Here is a 21,026-nt window from a genome sequence, read left to right as displayed (position 1 = left end):
ACCTCACCAGCAGAAGCTTGGATAAAAGACCAGCGAGAAAGGCTGCACACTGAGTGATTCACTTTTATGGAGCGTGAGGACAGGAAAAACTAGTCTATGCTGTTTGGCGGTTAGGATGATGGTTTATTACCTGAGGTGGCTAGGGGGCAGCGGTTGTGATTGGAAGAGAAGGCAAGAAGGGGGCTTTCAGAGTGCTGAAAACGTCCCATTTCTTCATCTGGTGCTGGTTGCAGGGGTGCATTTTCTCTCTGCAAAATTTAACGAGCCGTACACTTACATGAGCTCTGTTTGTAGGCTCTGTTTCAGTAAAAGGTTGTAAAAGGCTCTGCATGATTCCCATGTGCAGCCAAGTTTGTGAACCACTGGTCTAGATCATAAGTGTCCTGTGAGTTCTAGTTTGGGTATTTCAGAATTATTTTGTGAAGACTTTGTATAAAGTGTCTCATTCCAACATCTCAGCAGCCCTCTGGGATATAGGAGTTATCTCCACATTAGAGGTATGGGAAACCGCCTATCTAGGTGGAGGAATGTGCCCAAGGCCACGGCGTCAGGGGTTGGGGTGGGGGAGGCTCCCAAGAGCTCCACCTTCCGAAGGACCCTCTCTTATCACCACCTGAAAGCCTCCCTATGCTGTGACTTAGCCGCTCCGGGAACAGCGAGTTTCCAGCTTGGGCCTTGAATCAGGAGGCCCAAGGCAGCCGTGCTCAGCGGACCCCACAGCACTCCAGGCTGGAAGCCTTATGACAACTTTCTGATCCTCTGAAACATCTGTTGGAAACCTAGTCATTGCAGCCTCTCCGTGGCATTGTTTTCCTTTTCGAAGTCTTAGTTTCAATGTTGGGATGATGAGAAAATCCACACGTTATTGGTTATTTAAAGTTCTGTTTATTAAAGCTAGAGAAAAATCTTTACTTTCGTGGACAAAAAGGTGACAGTGTCATAGAAGCAGGCATCTACAGGACAGTTTCAAGAACACAGAATGTTCCAAAAATAAAGTATTCTGAAACAAACATCGGCCAGAAGAACTTGTCAGATGTCAGCTGTAGACTCAGAAGAATCGGTTTTATGATGAAATTCAGTTGAAACATGTGGATTGCCCTGAGTTTCTTTTCCTGGCACCTACCATAACCTCCTTTTCATACCCAAAGGCCCAGTTTTATTTTGTTTTTCAGTAGAGAATTATTTGCTGAAGAATTATCAGAACTTCTTTTCCCACCTCGAACTCCTGTGTTACCCACAAAGTGACTCCTTTCCCTTGGGGCTTCAGCTGGGCACCCAGGCTGCTTCTCTTCACAGCAGTCTCAGGGCTCCCTCCCACCCCAAAGAGCGTTTTCTATTCTGTCTGGCCGGCTCTGGAACGATTTTCCAAGACAGGAGAATTCTTTCTGTCCCTGCTGCCCCCGAATTTCAAAGATTCTGTAACTCTCCATATTTGTGTGTCTTTTCAGCAAAGTTGTGTCATCCCCAGAAGTGCTCTGGACCAGCAATTTTGAGGGGCTTGTGGAGGAAAGGAAGTTAGCATTTACAGTGCCCAGGTCCTGGGAGCCGAGGGCTTGTCGCAAGTGGCTGGGGGAGCCTGGGGTACCTCTTCTCCTTGGTTTCCAGTTAGGAACACTCCCCTCTACCATCAAGAATGCTTCTCTCTTTTTAGCAGAATTGGGTAACAGAAACAATGTGTGCAGTAAAATTGTAATAATTGCACAAGACTTGGTTAACTTCTTTTTCCCTTTGCTTTTTCTTTCCCTTTCTTTCTTTCTTTTTTTTTAAAAGAAACTTCCCTTTACGATCCCGGAGTTGGTGCAGGCATCCCCATGCCGAAGTTCAGATGGAATCCTCTACATGGGTAAGAGTTCCTGTTTTCCCCACTGCAAAACTTTGATCCCATTGGAAATGAACCCCAGAGTCTGGGAGAGTGGCGTGTCGGAGGGAGGTGTGCACTCACTCCCCCACCATCCCTTCTGGGAAAGGTCTTTCTTGCCTCCCTTGTGCTGGTTCACGCCAGGATCAGCTGACCAATTAAGAAAGGGTTCCCCCCGCTTGGGAGCAGACGTGACACCAGTAATATGGTTACTCATTTAACAAGCTTTCAGCTGCTGTGTTGACCTACCCCTGCGATTCAAAGATTGCAACATACCCAGAGCAACTGGATGAAATTTAAAGTGAATACAATAGTCTGAGCCAAGAAAGGGAAGCCAGGCCCTGCCTATTAATTATAGGGCTTTCTTAGTATTTCCTGCTATCAGAATATTGGGTAAAAACAGCACTTAACAGCTTGCTTAGATAAGCTGCCTTCATACCTACAGAGGTCACATCTTTCTAAGCATCAGATCACCTGCTTTTCTTTTACCACGTTGCTGCCAAAATGTCAATAAAAATGCATTTGTAGCACAAAGGAGAGCTGTATTTATCTGGAAAGTGTAGTAGTGATAACGTTCTGTATTCATAAAGCAGCTTTCTTTCTGAGGGACTGAAAGTGCTTGTTACCTCTTCATCCCTCGGGAGCTGTGTCTGTTTCTGGGCCTCAAGCACAGACCGGATTTTAAGTTTTTGGCAAAGGAAACTGGTGCTCCTGCTTCCTTCCACACCTTCAGAATGAGGAAGCCCCCAGCCCGGGGAGTCAGAGGAAGTGATCAGCACGGGCTTTCTCTCTCCTCTGGGCCGTGCCCCGGGCCCATCGGAGCATCTCACCATCCTTGTCAATGTCTCTGTCTGGGCGTCCAGCTCTGGCCCACAGTCCGTCACTTAGGGTGCGTTAAAAGTTGTGGCTGTTGCCCAGTCCATCCGTTGAAGTGGTACCTGAGTTAGCCGACTCTGACAGTCCTTTAGATAACAGAGGGGTGCCACGGCAGATGGAAAGGGGTTCTGGTCACAGCTGTTTGGTGACGTTTTCTCTCTATCTCCATATCTCTTTCATATTAAGATTTTGTCATTGAGAACGGAGAGTTATGATCCACGGACAAGTTTCAGGCGTGTGGACTGGGCATGTATGCTACATCTGTTAGGACTAAATGTAGCTTTAGCGAATTCTAAAGCCCCATGATCTTGCTGACATCTCAGTATTCTGCTTCCAAGAGTCCCTTGAAATAGGAAACTTTTGGCCAATAACATAGGAAAAGACAACTGACCAGAGGTCTTGCCTTACAAAGCAGAAGTGTGCCCATCAGGGTGTATATATTGGCCTTCAGGCGCTAACTGTATTTATGTTGAAATCTTAGTGGTAATTATATCCTGTGTTTATAAAGCAGCTTTCTTAGGAACTTGCCATCAGCCGGATGCTCTGTATACATAAGCCTTGGTACTTATGCTTTAAGTTTTCCTAATCGTGTTATTTGGCCATGCTCTCTACCTGTTTATACCTTTTAATCAGCCAACCGAGGTGACAGGGTGGCGTGTGGCTGAGGAGTCACGTACTGGCGGGGGTCACAGGCTGAGCTAACTTTGGCCTCTCTTGTGCCAGGCTGCCACCAGCTCTGCCGCCTCTTCACAGGTACCAGCTCATTAGAGCTGTAAATGGTAACTGTAGATCTTCTTTACGTGAGGGCTCATTAGTAGGGCTGTTGAGATATATGGATGATGGTTACCAGAGAGATGAACCCCTGGATACCTCTCTGGATTTATATAGATCCTAGTCTGTGGGAAAAGGATTATCGTTATAACCCAGGTTCTTCTAATTTAAGGCCACTCATCAAAGCAATAAAACCTGTGAGTTATTATGTTATTAGGCTTGGAGAAATTTTTATACCATGACTAGGTTATTAACTGGTTATAAGATTCAGTGGCCCGAGAAGTTTTATTATCTCCACATTACCATTAACCTCATCACCCTCGGAGCATCATAGAAATGTCTTTGACATCGTAAGAATTTCAGGCCTGTCTCTCAGCTCAAGAGAACACCTGGGGCTACTAGTTTGGTAGTGATTTTTTTTTCAATGTTGGGCGAATGTAAACCACACTTTGTCCTTGTGACCTTTCAGGTAAAAAGCAGGACATTTGGTATGTTATTGACCTCCTGACCGGGGAGAAGCAGCAGACTTTGTCATCGGCCTTTGCAGATAGTCTGTGCCCATCAACCTCTCTTCTGTATCTTGGGCGAACAGGTAAGAAGGAACCTTTTGTCAAGTACAACCTACCTGTTTGCAAAAAAGGACCTGAAGTAGCCTCCCCTTGGGTCTCTGCCTCTGGGCTTCATTCTCCAGAAGGTTGCCAGACCTGTCTTCTCCACATGCAGATTTTACCCCGTTGTGCCCCTTTAAAAGCCCCCCTACAGAGGCTCCCCATTGCCCCAGGATTATGGTCCAAACTGCACCGCAGCCCACAAAGCCAGTGATGTAGCTGCTCCTCCTCTGTCTCCTCCCTCGCTGCACTTCCCTCCCGTTGACATTTTCCAGGCAGGGCGAACTACCTGCAGTTTCCAGAATAACCAGTGCTGTTTTAAAAAACTTGGAGTCTTAGGTCCATCTCTACCAGGCACCCACATTTTTGCCTGTTTGGCCGGTGTCCACTCTTTTTCCCAACGCTGCTCAAAAGGCACCCTCTCTGCGAAGCCTCCCTAACCTCACAGCCGCACCCCCCTACCCCCCAGCCCAGGGACGGCAGCCGTCCCATCCTCCACGCACTGCCCATCACTGGCCCTTTATGGGCATCGCAACCTCCTTGCTGCACTGTTTCCCATCTCGTCTCTTTTCAGCCTCCTCCTCCTTCTCAGTGCTTGACACTGCATGTTTCTAAGTGATATTTGCCTATTTTCTGCCTCCCCCACTAGACTGTCAGCTTCCTGAGAGCAGGACCTGGTCTTGTGCACCTGCCAAGTCTCCAGCGGGCTCAGTGCTGGCCCACTGGGTGCTCAGAGGCCACAACGAGTGAGTGGGTGGCCCAGGGATCCACCTCACTCCCTTCATGAGTGCAGCACCTGGCCTATACCAGTACCCCGTAAAGACTGTGGAACCAACAGTGAAAATAGAGCTGAAGGGGGAAGCAAGAAAATGTTTAGTATGAAAAAACTATACCAAAAATCTAGGATAAGATCGTTATAACTGAGCACTAAATCTAGGTCTAAACGTTCAGGTAGCCAAATCTGTTAAAAGAAGAGAGACAGAACCTTCCTTCAGGTGCTGTGGGAAACATTGCTTTTGTAAACATGAGGGACACTAGTTTTGGGCCCTGGAAACTGCCTGGGCTCTCCTGCAACCAGTGAGGGTTGGCGGGTGTCTCTCTTAAAACTGTGGGACCCTCCACTAACTCCCACCCCCTGGTAAGAATCAAGTATTCCAACTGTAGTGGCCACTTAGGGTTGGTCGGTTTGTTTACTGTTTCCATCAAGTAAAGCCTTGTAGTGGCTCCACCTTCACCCAGGAATAAACAGTGTTTGCTTCTCAGGTAGAACTGCGGTGTCTGAGGGAGCTGGGCTGCGCTGGCGCTGGGTGGAGCGTGTGTGCGCGGGTGTGGAAAGCTGTCTGTTGTTTTCACCGTCTGTCGCTGCGTAACAGACCACCCTAGCTTAGTGGCTTTGAACACCGACATTTTACTGCTCACAGTTCCGTGGGTCAGGAATTGGGAAGGGCTCTACAGGGATGGTTGGCCTCCCCTCTACAGACTGCTGGCTGGGCTCGCTCAGATGTCTGGGGCCTTGGTTCAGCTCCACGCAGATAGCCTGGCAACTGAGTTCGCCTCTTGAGTAAAAGTGGACGTTACGATGCCTCAAAGGCCTGGGCTCGGAAGTCCTGGAATTTCACTTTCACTGCGGTCTGTTGGTCAAAGCAAGTCAAGAGGCCAGCCCAGAATCAAGGGAAATGGTGGGGAAAGAGACCCAGCCTCTTAATGGGAAGACTGACAGGTGCATTACAGGGATGAGAGGATTGGGGGTGGTGATCTTTGCAGACACTGCCACTGGTTCTGGTTGTGTTAGTTCACAACCCTCCCACATGCAGAATATACTCACCCCTCCCCAGGACTCTCGGAGGCCAGTCACAGCAGGGGCTCAAATTCCCTATCTTGTGATCCACATCAGGTTTGGAAGTGGGTGAGGCTCCTCTTGATCTGGAGACCTGTGAATTAAAGAGACACATTATCTCTCCCCCAACCCCACCTCTTCCCTCCCCTCCATCACACAATGCTGAGACAGTAGGAGCCCTGCAGAAAACTGTCCCATTCAAAAAGGGAAGGAAAGAGTGCCACGTAGCAGTCCCTGGTCCGTAGTGGTTCTGGAATCCAGCCAGGCACTTGTTTTCGGGTTCCCCTACTCTGAAGTGGGGGAAGATTCCTTCACTAGGGCCCAGTCTTGCCCTCTGGAATTGGTTCCCCAGTATATTCTTAGCAGCATGGCCCTTCCCTCTGAGAAGTCCTCTCTCTTCCATAAGAAAGAGTTAGGATTTTGTCGCTTTCTCAATCTGTTCCTTGTCCATTGAAAGCTGGGACTATAGAGGCTTCCCCACCCCGCAACTTTTGACTGTCTCTGGCTTTTTCAGTCCGTGCTGATGTCACTCCTTGAAAAATCTTTGTGGGTTTCCTGTGTGTCACGCTATAGTCTACGCCATTAGATAAAGCCATAGCCACAAACCCCTCTCCTCTGAGGTATGGGACAGCACTCTTACCCAGCAGAGGGTCTGTGAAGGACCCCCTAAATCCTTCTGAGGTCTTACAGCCTCACCTTTGGTTTGATCTTGACCCCGACACCATTTTTCAGTGGTAGTACCTGAACTTGATCTTTGCCCTAAGACCATTTTTTACACTGAGAATCTTTTCCAACTGGAGCATCAGTCCCGGACCCTGTACATTTCCTCTGTACTCAGCTTGAACACCAAATGGTTTCTTCTTTAGTTTGCCTGCCTTGCACCATAATGTATTCAGTTAAGAGAAACCATTTGGCGCCTTCTGCATTCTGCCTGGAAATCTCCTTCGCCAGATCCACAAGTTCATTCAGTGCTTTCTTTCTGTTTTCCAAGTTACTGCAAGTTATTAATCGTGTCACCACAGCCTAACCTGGGTCACCGTTTTCAGCTTCCAGGATCAGGATCCTTACTGCTCTTCTGGCCTCCATCTGCCGCCCAGTCCCAAAGTCAGTGCCATCTGTTTTAGGTTTTTGTTACGGCACCATCCCATGTCTTGGTGCCAATTTCTGATGTCAGCTCTTTATCGCTATATGATAAACCCCCAAAAACATTAAGTGGCTTAAAACAACACCGTGACTTTGCTCATGATTCTGTGAGTCTTGAGTTCAAGGGCACAGCTCAGGCGGCTTATCTCTGCTGCTGACTGGGTTCACTCATGTGTCAGGGACTCTGTTTTCCTCCACATGGCTTTTCTCTCTCCACATGGATGGCCTGGACTTTTTTACATGCCATTTAGGGAGGATTTGTCTGTTGTGACTTAGATGAGGTCAGCAGCTCCGCAGGCGCCGCGGCCCCTCCGGGTAACAGGCTGGTGTGTGTTCCCCAGAGTACACCATTACCATGTACGACACCAAGACCCGCGAGCTGCGGTGGAACGCCACCTACTTCGACTACGCGGCCACGCTGCCCGAGGACGACGGGGACTACAGTAAGTTCCCCCGGGTGGCCTGGGTGCGTGTGACCTACGGGGAAACCAGGGCTCCAGAAACCTGGATTTCCTCTTAAGATACTCGGCCACCAGGTTCAGGACTTGCTGGACTTGCCATGGATTTGTGTAAGTACTTCAGCAGTCAGTGTTGAAGGCAGGGGCCTGGGAGACAAGTGTGGAGGGGACCCGGGTGAAACGGTAGCGAGTTTAGCCTGAGAGGAGGGAGGACACACTTTGTTGAGTCCCTCTGTGTCACAGAAGGAATGGACTTCGAGCCCATGACAAACAGAATTGAACATCAGCTTGTGACATTAACCTCCTGCTCCCTAAGTGTGCTCATCCACCACCTGTTTCTCTCGTGAACATTCCCCCAACTCAAATGAAAGCTGAGAGCCAGTTTTGCCGTCTTAACACCGGCACCTGAGCGTCTGACAGAAATCTCTGTGGTCACGTGTGGGCAGCGTCAGTGCTCAGCTCTGACTTTCAGCTTGACCGGTGGGTTCGAGATGGTTGCTGTACAATGCCAAGTTCACAGGATTGCCATCGGTTCCTTTCTCCTCAGTATTTACTCTCACTAACTGAACAGAATGCTGTCACCAAGTGAAGAGGGAACATTACCAAGCAAACTGCCTTCGAGAGGGCATTCCTCTCTTATGTTTATAAACTGGGCAGTGCTCAGTGTCTTGATACCAGAGAGCGTGAGCGAGTTCATTGGAAACAAGTGAACTTGTTCAGAGGTGATCTGAGAATGCTCCAGAAGGCTGGTTTCCTTTAGCTGAGTGACTGCAACTTGTCAGGAGAGCAGAGGATGTGGTTGCAAGGTGGGGTGAGACTCGACATGCTGTGTTTATCTGATCTGTACAGAAATGTCCCACTTCGTGTCCAATGGCGATGGGCTGGTGGTAACTGTGGATAGTGAATCTGGAGACGTCCTGTGGATCCAGAACTATGCTTCCCCCGTGGTGGCCTTCTACATCTGGCAGCGGGAGGGCCTGCGGAAGGTGATGCACATCAACGTCGCTGTGGAGACCCTGCGCTACCTGACCTTCATGTCCGGGGAGGTGGGGCGCATCACCAAGTGGAAGTACCCATTCCCCAAGGAGACGGAGGCCAAGAGCAAGCTGACGTGAGTCGGGGGACTCAGGGCAGGAGGGGGCAGCTGTGACCATGGTGTTCTGATCCTGTAGCGGCAGCATGGCGAACGCCAGGGGTCAGGGCTCACGGTGGGAATCCCTGAAGCCACGAGAGATAGAAAGAGCCAAGCCCTGCTGGTTCAGAAACCTAAGAATCTAAGAACTGGGCACCCCTTGATGCTTCAGATTTTTGAATATTAAATAAGTTAAAATTATGGGTGGGGATAAGAAGGAGACTGCCAGTGTAACTATATTACAATCTGGACATCTCTCAGGTGGTGGGAATATAAGAGATGTATTTATTCTTTAACTTTCTATATTTTCTAAATTTTTATTGTAAGTTATATTTTCTTTAAAAAATCAGAGGAGAAAAGGGTTAGGGTGCGAGTGTCTGCGACTCAGCAGGCCGGTGCTATCCACCCGCACCCGTTGATAGCCCGTAACTCGGCCGCTTAGCCTTGCCGAGCCTGTTTCCCGTTTGCCGAGCTGTGGGGAAGGTCACATGAGATAAGGTGCAGGACAGCGTTCTCTGAGCTGTACAGCCCCAGTCAGCTGTAAAGTGTTTGTTAAGAGAGGTTTAGAGAATTTAGTAGGTGACCCACCCCAGACTGGCTATTGACAGTAACCAGCTGGTGTGTCGCCCTGCGTTCTCATGCTGACAGCCACGGATAAAGCCAGACGCCCCGTCCCATGCCCCAGAGAGGGGCAGACCACCCACCAGAAGTCTCACCCAGTTTGGAATCTCCTGTGCATCCGCTTTGCTTCAGGGTCCAGATCACAGCAGTTGACTGTCTCTCAGTGCTTCTGTAGAAGTTGTAGAATCTTTAGGAATCACAAGACATTTTGGTGTGGGTGCTGGTGGCAGCGCAGTTGCCAGGGCCGTCTTGGAGGCCGTGCGGTGGTTGCGAGCTTTCAGTCTCTCCTGGATGGTGGCTGCACGTGGCCCTTTCTGCGGGCTTTTCAGGCATAGTCTAGTGCAGCCCTGCCATTTGCAGATGAGGAAACCAAGGCTAGCAGCCAGGTGGCTTGCGTGTGCTTTGCAGACAGGCAGCGACAGTGGGGCCTGCAGCCCACTTCTCCTGGTTCCCGGGGCAGGGACCTTCACACCCCCATGACTCTGAGCTCAGGGGCTAATGTGACTTTTCCTGGGGATGGTATTTGGGGCTGTGATACTTCTTTCTAAAAATCTCCCTTCTGTGAGATCCAGAAATTAAATGACAGTGGAATGCATGTATCTGTCTGTCTCCTAGGCCCACCCTGTACGTTGGGAAGTACTCCACCAGCCTCTACGCTTCCCCCTCAATGGTACATGAGGGGGTCGCTGTTGTGGTAAGTCCACTATGGGGGCCCTCAGATGCCTCACCACTCGTGCTCCATTTTAGCAAAGGATGACTGAATTATATATGAACATCCTGTTAGTTACGGATGCACGACACAAAGCTTTTTTGGGGGGGGGGTAGTAATTAGGTTTACTTATTTATTTTTGGAGGAGGTGCTAGGGATTGAACCCAGGACCTCATGCATGCTAAGCATGCACTCTACCACTTGAGCTATATACCCTCTCCTCACGACACACATCTTAAATCCACAAAAACAATTTCTTCATGTACCACGTTCTGCTTTGCGAGGAGAGACTTGTGACTAAAGCAGCCTCCTAAGCCTAGGAAGCCCCGCTTACTTGTGGGTTCAAGTCTAGACTCCCCAGGCTGGAGTTCCCGCTACCAGTCCACCACACGCTGGTGTCTCTGTGGGGCTGCACACTCACCTTCTCCCTGAGTCCCAGGAGCGCCCTGTTCATCTTTCTTAGCCTTTGTTCAGGCCGTGCCTCACACTTCCAGTGCCTCCTGTCTTCCTTCTTCCTTTTCAAATCCTTTTCATCCTTTCATGGCCGGTCCAGCCTCCTTGGACCTCGCAGGTCGGTGTCTCTAAGTGTCTGAGGCATCATGAACCCGGCCACTGTTTTGGTCCTTATGGCGTTTGAGCTGTTTGGTTGGCATCTCCTGTCTTCCCAGTGAGTTGGTCAGCAGCTCCCACCCCAAGGCCGCGCCTGCCTGGGTCCAGTGGTGCCCAAGCCAGCGCCAGGCTCGTGGCCGGCGCCTTCCCACCCTCGCCAGTTGTATCATTTGTGAACTCCTTCGCTTATATCTGCTTCTCACAGTAGCCTTTTGCACACACCCTTCCTGTTTCACACCCAGACGTAAGAATTTAAAAAGATGTCCACGTTTAAAAAGACATCTGAATTTTGAAAGACATTGGTGCAGCCTTGTTGCGTCCCGAGGGAGGGGAAGCCGCTGCAGGGGCACTGCTGTCCTCACGGGGGTCCGCACGGGCCGCCCCGGCCTCACTGCAGTCTGTCTCCACAGCCCCGAGGCAGCACCCTTCCTCTGCTGGAAGGCCCCCAGACCGACGGTGTCACCATCGGGGACAAGGGGGAGTGTGTGATCACGCCCAGCACGGACCTGAAGTTCGACCCCGGGTTCAAAGGGAAGAGCAAGCTCAACTACCTGAGGAACTACTGGCTGCTGATAGGTGAGAGTTGGGTTCCCCGCGGCCCCGGGTGATGACGTGCTGCCTCCTGGTGGCCAAGAGCCGACATTGCCTGTTACGGTCCTCAGCTCGGCCTTGTGTGCTCAGTTCACGTCCAGGCTAGTCCTTGAGACCCTGAAATATTTCACCCCCAAGGAAAATAAACAGGGTAGCTGGGTGACCACGTCAGTCTTCAAAAATTGTGTAACTGATGTTCTAAAACGTTAGTTTGAATTCACATGGGAAGAGTTCATGTGGGAGTTGGTGTGGGCGTGGGTGCGAAGGATTGGGGAGGGAAAGATTTGAAGGCGCAGGAGGGATTGAAGTGGTGAAGAGACTGAACTTGGGTCCAAGAGCCACAGCAGGAGCCCGGGGCCACAGGAGTAGGGGGCAGAACCTTCTTCCTTCTCTTCTTTTCTGCCACCAACACTACGGGCCCTGGGATTGAATTGGAGGCTCCTGTCAGCCAGAGATACGACATTGAGATGACACCGGGCTGGGAGTGTGATAAATGAAGGCCGAGGTGACAGGAGCTGTGTCTCTGGCAAGTGTCCCAAGTAATTAGAGCAGGACAGAGTTTTCTTGAATTGGATTTGCCCTTCCGGGGAGCCCCCCACGTCTGCTGCTCCGTGCCCCAGAGGCTGGCGGGAGGATGCAGCCCCATGGGAGTGCCTGAGCACACAGGGACTTACGGGCTTTCTCCTCCACTTTCTGTCTTGGTGCCAGGGCGGAGGGCTCAGGCCTGGGGGAGCCGGGGAAGGGATGTGGAGTGGCCTGGGAGACTGGGGGCCGGGAGGCAGCAAGGCCATGGTGTCTGGATGGGGGTGTATCTGAGCGTCACAGAGAGGAGACGGGATGTGCTGGAGCCCTGGCCTTCCCTCTGTAGTCATCCAGGTCTTGTTGCTCTTCGTTCATCCTCACTCCTTGTAGCCATTTTTCTTTTGGTTATGATTTTTACCAAATATTGGGCAAAGGAGATAAGACAATTCTACCCTTTTTTGAACAGAAGTAGTTTGGAAAGCATGTGTGAAGGGGCCCACAGTGAAGGAAAAAAAGAGCTGATGGGCAGAGGCCATTAAAATCATAAGGCCACTTAGTTTTCTGTACCCGTGAAGGGAGACACTGACTGCCCACCAGTGGTTAAGAAGTGAAAAAATTATTCAAAACTAAGGAAATGTGTATGTGAGGCCATAAAAGATATGGGAAAAAGTCTTCGTGGCTCAGTTGCAAAATGATATTCTTTTAAAATGGAAGGGTCATCCAAGTAAGAAAACTGAGAAACCCCACAAAGTACGAAGAAGTAATCAGGGAAGCACCAGCAGTTCCAAAGGCCCTTTGGAGAAACTCCAGAGCTCGTCATTTCTAAGTAAGGCAGTGGGACCACGGGACAATCTTTGTGAAGACTGAGAGCCACGGGAGAAGGGTATGCCCATTTATGGCCACACACGTCCTTTGATTTGGTTTTTTGTGGAAGACATTAAGGACATCCCCATTAATCTTGAAAGTAGCTTGAGTGGTGAGATCCATGGGTTTCCCCAGCGCAGTGGCCCTCACCTGGGGTGCTCTCAGCTTTCCCTGGGAGCCTTGTCAGGCAGACACACATGGCCCCAGAGATCCTGATTCAGTAGGTTCTGGGCAGGGCCTGTGCTTCTGGCTCTGGAGCCTGGACGTAATGGATGCTGAGAGGTAAATCACAAAGGCCAGGTACGGTTTGTACAGAAATGTTTCAGGAGCTCACGATTATGTTTGTAGCACAATTGGTTCAAAGCACAGCGTGATAACAGCTAATGGCCCAGCTACAGGAGAGGCCTGGTGCAAGGATTCCAGGAGGGAGAGGGAATTTGGGCCATCACTTCCATCGCAGTATGTTGGTCGGTGCCTTGCTGAGGGGCAGGACTTGGAGCACTGAGGGCAGGCAGGCAGGCAGGGCCCTGCAGCACAAAGAGGCCTGTGGAAGGGCAACCTCACTTCTCTTAGAGCGAAGGTCTCCTGTTAATGAGCCTCAGAGTTCCCTGGAGGTACTCCTGTTCAGATCCCTGGGCCCCACCAGCGAGTCTGAGATCTGACGTGGGCAACCGCTTCAGGAGATCCTGCATTCTCAAGAGTTCCTCGGAAGACAAGGGGAACCAGGGATGGTTCAAAACACTAGGTTTCCCTTAATGAAGAGTGTCACATTGTAGATAGAGAACTGACCTACAGAGAGAGAGTTAAAGAGGAGTTCTCAAGATGAAGAAACGTACGTAGCTCGGACTAGTTCTCTCGTGGAAATACGTACCGTACAATCTTTGATAGGTTTGGGAGAACAGTGGGCAGATCACAGGGTGAGACTGGAATTGGGGAGAGACCTGGTCCCAGGGAGAGAACAGGAGAGACGGTAGTCCTGGTGCTGAGAGCCCAGCCTGAGAGAGTGGCTGGCTCTCTTGGGTGGTGTGTGGAGTCGGTTAATTTTAGCACTAAAGGCATTGTCAAGCCACATCAAGCCTCAGTTCCTTGTTTTATTCAACTCTTGCCTTTCCTATGGCAATTTGCACACAATAGATGCTCAGTAAACACAGAATGAATAAATACTAGGCAGTCTTGAAATAGTTGAGCGGGGAACAGAGAAGGAACGCTGGGAGCCGGCGACCCCCTTCCCTCCAGCAGACGTGTCCTGCCGCTCTCCTGGGACCCCTTCACTGCTTCCCGGGCTGGAAGCTCATGTTTAGGTTGTGGGTATAGAACTCTGCCTGAGCGATTTAAATACCAAGATGGGAATTTGGTACCCTTGTGGGGAGTGATGTGTTGGATGAAGCTTTGTACTGCCTCACGGCACACAGGCTCGATTAGGAATTATCCACACAATCATGCTCTGACCGTGTCCCCGACATCCCAGTCCCTGTCATGACAAGGACACTTCTTTGTTCCAGAAGGCTGCATTCGTGCCATGGAGAATGAAGTTTCTGTCTCGATGGGATGTTTCTGGTCATGGCCTCTCATTTTCTCTCACTTTACAAACCTGAGCGCCTGTGTCATGGGCCCCTCACTGGGCAGCAACTGTTGCCTAAGCTTAGCGTCCGGAGTGACCGCCGTACGGGGAAACCGTTCTCATTAGAGGTTTTGTTTCCTCTCGCAGGACACCATGAAACCCCGCTGTCAGCATCCACCAAGATGCTGGAGAGATTCCCCAACAACCTGCCCAGACACCGGGAGAATGTGATTCCTGCCGACTCCGAGAAAAAGAGCTTTGAAGAGGTGTGTGGGGAAGGGACAGGTGTTACTGGCTCCTGTTGGCAGGTTTGTCCTCATCCCTCTGAGAGTTTGCAGGCTGCCCGGGAGGGAGGAGGGTGTACAGTACCAGCAGCAGGCAGTGCTGAGGGAGGACACAGAGGAAGGGGCGCATAAGGGGAGGCTGTGGGAAAGGCCGTATGATGAGAGAGAAGCAGAGAGCACTGGGGGGCGAGTGCAGCAGAGGGAAAGGCCCAGAGGTGCCGCTGACCCTGCACGCCCAGCTCTGGGGCCGAGGAGACAGGCTGCCGGGGAGGGAGCAGTGGAAAATGGGGTCACATGCCTGCAGAGGAACCATGTTCCAAGCCCCGCAGTGAGTGAGGAGCAGATAAGGGAGTAGGTACGGAGACCTAAGGTTTGGTGAAGCCAGATGTGGCCCACTGTGGCTGCTTGGTCTGGCAGGGACACAGGGGACCCGCAGAAAGGGCGTTGGGTGGCAAGGAGGCCTACCTGGTGGCAGCAGCCAGGAGGCGCTGGCCTCCTAACCCCTGGGGGATAGAGCCTGCCATCAGGGTCTCAGCTGGAGGCAGACGCCACCCTGACTAGGATGGTTTGAGGGGAGTTTTGTCGGGAGACCGTTCACACGGTGGGCATTCTGGGGTTCTCTCAGGATACTTGGGCTGAAGCTGGTGAGGAGAGAGTGGAGGGGGCCACAGACCAGGAGCCTGGAGCTGCAGTTGAGACACTCACCATCCCCTCAGGACTCCAACTCTGTCTCATCTGCTGGTGTCCCCATCAGAGACCAGGGGCAGGGCGACCACTGCTCTGCCGTATGGGCAGACTTCTGGGGCAGAGGGCAGGTGGAGCAGGTTGGAGGGTGGCTCTGCTGGGGGCGGGAGCAGGCCAGTGCGATGGTGGGGAGGGGATCCCAAGGCCGCTGGGCTTGGTGCTCCGACAGCCCTGCCATGAGGGGCTGGCGAATGAGAAGAGGCCCGGGCTGTGGGCGGGGTCAGAGGAGGAGGGGAGTAGCTGGCTGATGTGGGCTCCTCCATCATGACAAAGTCATGTTAGAGGTTTAAGATTTTATCCAGAGAGAAAGGAAAAGAAAGTCACATGGATGGTTAAGATTCCAGGATACACTGAGTTGTCCCTCATCTCTAGAGGTAGCCAGCCAGAGAAATACACTGAGTCCTAAAACGGTGATCTTGAATCGCATCGGTGTCCTAAAATCTTGATGTGATTTTGATCTGATTAAAGTCAAGCATATTTTTGTTATTAAACACTTAGAAAATAGAAATATAAAGAGGAAAATTAAACAATACCCTTAATCTAACACCCCAGAGATGGCTGTAGTTGAAATTTTCCTACTTAATCATTTAATCTTGAAAAGTCCATTAAAAGTCCTTTAAAAGTCCATTCAAATACTCTGAGGTGCAGTTATCTCGTAATGAGCCTAACTTTTTAAAACAAACACACTTGAGCAAATATAACCAAACGAGTGTTGTCTCTGGTCACATGCTCAGCAGACATTCCTCAGCTGCCCGCTGCTGACCGGCCATGACCCACACCCCCGGACACCTCAGACACCTCTGGAGGGAGGGCTGGCAGGAGGCGGAGGGCGGGTCTGTAGGTTAGTCTGGGGAGTGGTCGGAGCAGGTCGGGGGTGCCAGGGAGGCTGTGTGTCCATTTCATCAGGCAGACAATAATGGCACACCCAGAATAGCAGATGTTCCAGAAGAAACCAGTGCATTTTCTTGAAGTCCCAGAGATTCTGACGAGCTTGGGCCAAGGCTCCACTTTATCTTATTTAATTTGGGGCTTTAACAAAGGGTTTTGATGCTTTTTAAAACCTTTGAAACATGGTGGAATATTTGAATAAATGACTTTGTGTTTGAAGTCGCACTGAAAGTTTCCAAGCAACATAAGAAAGCTGCTTTATTACCTTATAGCTTTGTGTGTGTGTGTGTGTGTGTGTGTGTGGTTTTCCTTTTTTTAATGTGGAATGGTATTACCAAATTGACTACCAGCCTTCCACTAGACTTGTCACTTATGATTTCAGACTTTCCCCAAATATCAAATCTACCATCGAAGGAGGTTTTTGCCTTTAGTGAGGATTTTCGAAAGAATATAGGATCAGAAAACACTTTCAAAAGTACTGCTCTAAACCGTTTTTGAGTGATGCTACCATCACTGCAATAGTACATGGCCTCCCAAAGCAGTTGCTTTGAAAAAGGCTACAATTATCAGGCTTTGTGGTCTTGGGTGGGCTTCAAAAAAAAAAAAATCAAACACATTTCACAGTATAGCATTTCTCATAAATTGCTTCTCTCGCTTGTTTGACTCATTTATATCTGGCTAGAAATTTTGCAGTGATGTAGCCACTCTCTCCCACGCAAGGTTATCGACCTGGTTGACCAGACTTCAGAAAATGCCCCTACCACGGTTTCCCAGGATGTGGAAGAGAAGTTCGCTCATGCACCTGCCAAGCCCGAGGCCCCCGTGGACTCCATGCTCAAGGACATGGCCACCATCATCCTGAGCACTTTCCTGCTCATCGGCTGGGTGGCCTTCATCATCACCTACCCCCTGGTAAAGCTCTGCCCCTTCCCTTTGCCCATCTTCAAAAACTTTGTAATGAGAGAGACACCAGCTTCTCAGGAAAGGGCAATTTTATACCTACATCTTATAGTTTACTCGACTGTAAAAACCAATCTGTAAACCTTACTTGCAGATCATTTTAAATACTTATTAACTCTATTTTCATTTTAATGACTAGACATATGAGGTGAAAATCTGTTTAATTTTCCTCCCTTAAAACCTGCCTGTTAGACAGTTGTAAATAGTGCTGCTGCTAATAACAGGGTGTATGTATTGTTCTGAATTAATGTTTTTGTTTTTCTCTGATATGTGCCCAGGAGTGGACTTGCTGGGCCATGTGGTGGTTCTATTTTTAGGGTTTTTGAGAAACCTCTATACTGTTTTCCATGGTGGCTGCACTAATTTGCATTCCCTCCAGTAGTGCACAAGGGTTCCCGTTTCTCCACATCCTTGCCAATGTTTGTTATTTGTGTTCTTTTTGACGATGGCCATTCTGACAGGTGTGACATGGCGTCTCATTGTGATTTTGATTTGCATTTCTCCAGTACTGGTGATGTTGAGCAGCTTTTTGTGTTCCTGTTGGCCGTCTGCATTTCCCCTTTTGGAAAAATGTTCAGTTCTTCTGACCATATTTTAAATGGGTTGTTTGTTTGCTTTTTAATTGAAGTACAGTTGACCAAAAAAAAAAAAAACAACTGAGGAGAAGGGTCTAGCTCAAGTGGTAGAGCACATGCTTAGCATGAATGAGATCCTGGTTTCAATCTTAACCGCAGTACTTCCTCTAAAAATAAATAAATAAACCTAACCCCCCGCCGCCGCCCCCAAAAAAACCCTGCCTGTTAGAGATATCAGATAGAGTGAAAAAGGTAGCGTGGTTATTTCTTTGGCTTTCTAGTTGGAAAGAAGTGGCTAAAATTACATAGTTGAGTAGATCGTGGGTTGGATAGAATATTATGAAGGGATAGTCTTTCATCCGGTTGCTTGGAGCATTGAGACGTTACCACGCAGAACACAAGTGCTCCAAAGGCTCCTGTCCCGGTGGAGGATGGGAGCGCCAGGCCCTGTGTGGCATTTTGCATCTGCTGAAATGTGTCCACTTGCATGCTTTATTTTCTACCTCACACAGTTCTTCATTATTTTCTATCCCCCACCCACAAATAAGGAAATGAGACTCCAGGAAGCTGAATAACTTTCCCAAGGTAATTCAGCTAGTAGAATTTCCAGGATTTCAACCCAAGGTGGAAGAGAGTGAAGGAGAGACAGATCTCTAGAAAACTCCCAGAGGGGTTGCTGACTACACACCCATCACTTCAGTGACCTTCCCACACATGGGTAGTAATTAATAATCACAGGTTGCTGCCCCTTGAAACTAGGATGGAATGGATTGTTCAGAATAAATGAGAGAACTGTGGGGAAGGCAGCGTGACAAAACGGGGAGCGGGACCTCGGCCAGGCTCCCTGTGTCTCAGCTCCGCTCAGCCACATCCCAGCTGTGGGGCTGTGGGCGGATGGCCAGGAAGTCCTGAGCTCCAGCCGCCCCCTCCGCGTCTCTGCATCGCTGACAGCCTGTGCACTGACCTCCATCACGTGCGCAGTCAGAGTAGACAGCAAGCTCGGGTCTTCCCTTTGTCCACCGCGCTCTCAGGCGCCTGGGAAACTTTCTTACAGGCTGGTTTCACTTTTGCAATAATTCCCAGGCTTTCATAAAAGTCCCAGAATTTTAGAATTGATTGGAACCCCCTCCATCTGGTTCAGCTCTCCACCTACAGTGGAATCCCTCCTCTGCTGGCCCTGCCAGGCCCCTCCAGGCCGGGGAATGGGCTGTACTGGGAGGTCTGACTGAACCCTTTGTGCCCCCTCTGCCTTCTCCCCAGTCACGTTCTGCCCTGTGGGGTCACATCAGGTGTCCCTGCTTCTGCTGCCACAGGGGGCCTCTCCTCTCCCGCCTGCTGGTCCCGCCAGAGGAGTGGCTGCACTAGTCTGGTTGTGTGTTTCCCTTCCCAGAGCATGCGTCAGCAGCGGCAGCTCCAGCACCAGCAGCTCCAGAAGGAACTGGAGAAAATCCAGCTCCTGCAGCAGCAGCAGCTGCCCTTCCACCCACCTGGAGACGCGGCTCCGGACGTCGAGCTCCTGGACTTATCCGGCCAGTACTCTGAGAGCTCGGGCACCAGCAGCCCCAACACATCCCCCCGAGCCTCCAACCACTCGCTCCACTCCAGCGGCTCTACCTCCAAGGCTGGTACCGGCCCCTTCCTGGAGCAGGACGACGAGGGTAACATGAGCTGCCATTTTGGTGCTGTTTCCTCTTTTGTTGTATCACCACCTGAGCGCCATAACCCTCCTGCCCTTCTAGGAATCTCCATATCCCACGGGTTCCCCAAGTTCCCTCCTACGTCCCTCCCACTCTGGGGCTGGGCTTCTGCCCCATCCCATGGCCTCTCCACCTCAGTGGGCCTTCTGGGAGCCACCTTGGCCCTCCCTCCATCTTGCTTCACACGGGCTGAGAATCTCTGCAGACCAGAGGTGCACTGGCCTTCTGGCTTGAGAGCATCCCCGAGGCCGGCCAGCGGTCAAGTGTAACAGTGCAGCTGCTGATCCATTCTCCTCCAGGAGGTTGGCTCAGGCCGGCTGTCAGGGCCGATATTCTGAAGGGACTGACGCAGACCTAGTGCAGGAGACCTCAGGTCCTCAGGCTCAGGCTGGAGACCCTGCTACTGGTCGCTCCATTTCACACATCCACCGTCGCTACCTGAATGTTTCAGGTGCAAACCTTTATGTGGACCTGTAGAGAGCTCCTGTCTTCCGACTTCCATTCTCACAGTCATTAATGTGAAGGCAGGACCAGAGGTCAGGGGCAGTGGGAGGAGGTGGCCCCGGTGTGAATGTACCAGGGCCCTGGGGCGTGAAGCCTCTGAAGTCCTATCCCTTAACCTGAGCTCAGGAAGCTAATAGCCGTTCTAACCTCAAGGTTGTTAAGGTTATGTTTGTTTAAAACAACCGCTTTTTCCTGTCTTGTCCCAGATGAGGAAACCAGCATGGTGATGGTTGGGAAAATCTCATTCTGTCCGAAGGATGTCCTGGGCCACGGAGCTGAGGGCACAATTGTGTACCGGTGAGTGAATCAGAGAGCTCTGTGCCTTCACCACCTCACAGTTGAGCTCCCAGCAGCCACAGGGGCACAGCAAGGTCCTAGTGATGAGCAGACAGGAGAGTTCCTCCAGGAAGAGAAGTGATGGCCACAGGGCCATGGGTCCAGGGGTCTCCTTGTGTTTCCACAGCCTATGTGCATCTCCAGACCCATCCTCCGCTCCTTGTCCCACAGGGGCATGTTTGACAACCGCGACGTGGCAGTCAAGAGGATCCTCCCCGAGTGTTTCAGTTTTGCAGACCGTGAGGTCCAGCTGCTGCGAGAATCTGACGAGCACCCGAACGTGATCCGTTACTTCTGCACCGAGCGGGACCGGCAGTTCCAGTACATCGCCATTGAGCTGTGCGCGGCCACCCTGCAGGAGGTGGGTGCCCCCAGGTCACTACCACCGCAGCCTCCCTTCTGGCAGCTGGGGCCTGGTTTTAGGGACTGCTGGGTGATTTCTTTCTCTCTGTCTCCTTTTATTAACTTTATTGAAATTACAATACGGTGTACTCATTTTAAATATCCGATTTGATGCATTTGACAAGGGTATGTACCTGTTTAACCACAAACAGTGGAAATGTCGAGAATTTTCATCACCCCAACTTTAACTGTGCAGTCCCCTCAACTGCCTGGGGCGGTCTTCATTTGCAGTTGGCACCTCTCTCCCTCTTGGCCTCCAGGAAACCCAGTCCATTCTTCTTCCCATCACTGGTCAGGGCTGGTGTGGCCTAAGAGGATGTTGCTTGATAACTCAAGTCATTAAAATCATCCATCGAACCCCTTTTACTTGGTTTCCAGGCTGTGAAACTGTTTCAGTATCATTTGGCTTCACTGTAGGTTTCCCTGTATGAGGCAATGAACTTGGGTTTCTTGACTTCTTATCATCTCACCCGTAA

At 50.6% G+C, this 21,026-nt stretch overlaps 1 protein-coding gene across 2 annotated transcripts in view; it reads left to right on the top strand.

The window, feature by feature from the left end:
• ERN1 (endoplasmic reticulum to nucleus signaling 1) overlaps positions 1-21,026 on the top strand; it is a 77,066-nt gene that overhangs the window by 42,729 nt on the left and 13,311 nt on the right. The window contains exons 5-15 of one of the 2 annotated variants that reach the window (XM_074343487.1): positions 1,771-1,843; positions 3,975-4,097; positions 7,435-7,536; positions 8,401-8,662; positions 9,920-9,998; positions 11,033-11,198; positions 14,308-14,426; positions 16,797-16,988; positions 19,002-19,269; positions 20,019-20,109; positions 20,320-20,509. In XM_074343487.1, coding sequence (XP_074199588.1) covers positions 1,771-1,843; positions 3,975-4,097; positions 7,435-7,536; positions 8,401-8,662; positions 9,920-9,998; positions 11,033-11,198; positions 14,308-14,426; positions 16,797-16,988; positions 19,002-19,269; positions 20,019-20,109; positions 20,320-20,509 — 1,665 coding nt within the window. Of the gene's footprint in view, positions 1-1,770; positions 1,844-3,974; positions 4,098-7,369; positions 7,537-8,400; positions 8,663-9,919; positions 9,999-11,032; positions 11,199-14,307; positions 14,427-16,796; positions 16,989-19,001; positions 19,270-20,018; positions 20,110-20,319; positions 20,510-21,026 lie in introns of those variants that run through there. The other variant, XM_074343488.1, reaches the window with a different exon arrangement.

Source organism: Camelus bactrianus, chromosome 16 (assembly GCF_048773025.1).
Source record: "Camelus bactrianus isolate YW-2024 breed Bactrian camel chromosome 16, ASM4877302v1, whole genome shotgun sequence".
Taxonomy (NCBI): domain Eukaryota; kingdom Metazoa; phylum Chordata; class Mammalia; order Artiodactyla; family Camelidae; genus Camelus; species Camelus bactrianus.
Note: the sequence above shows the minus strand (reverse complement) of the source record. Positions and strands in the feature narration are given on the sequence as shown.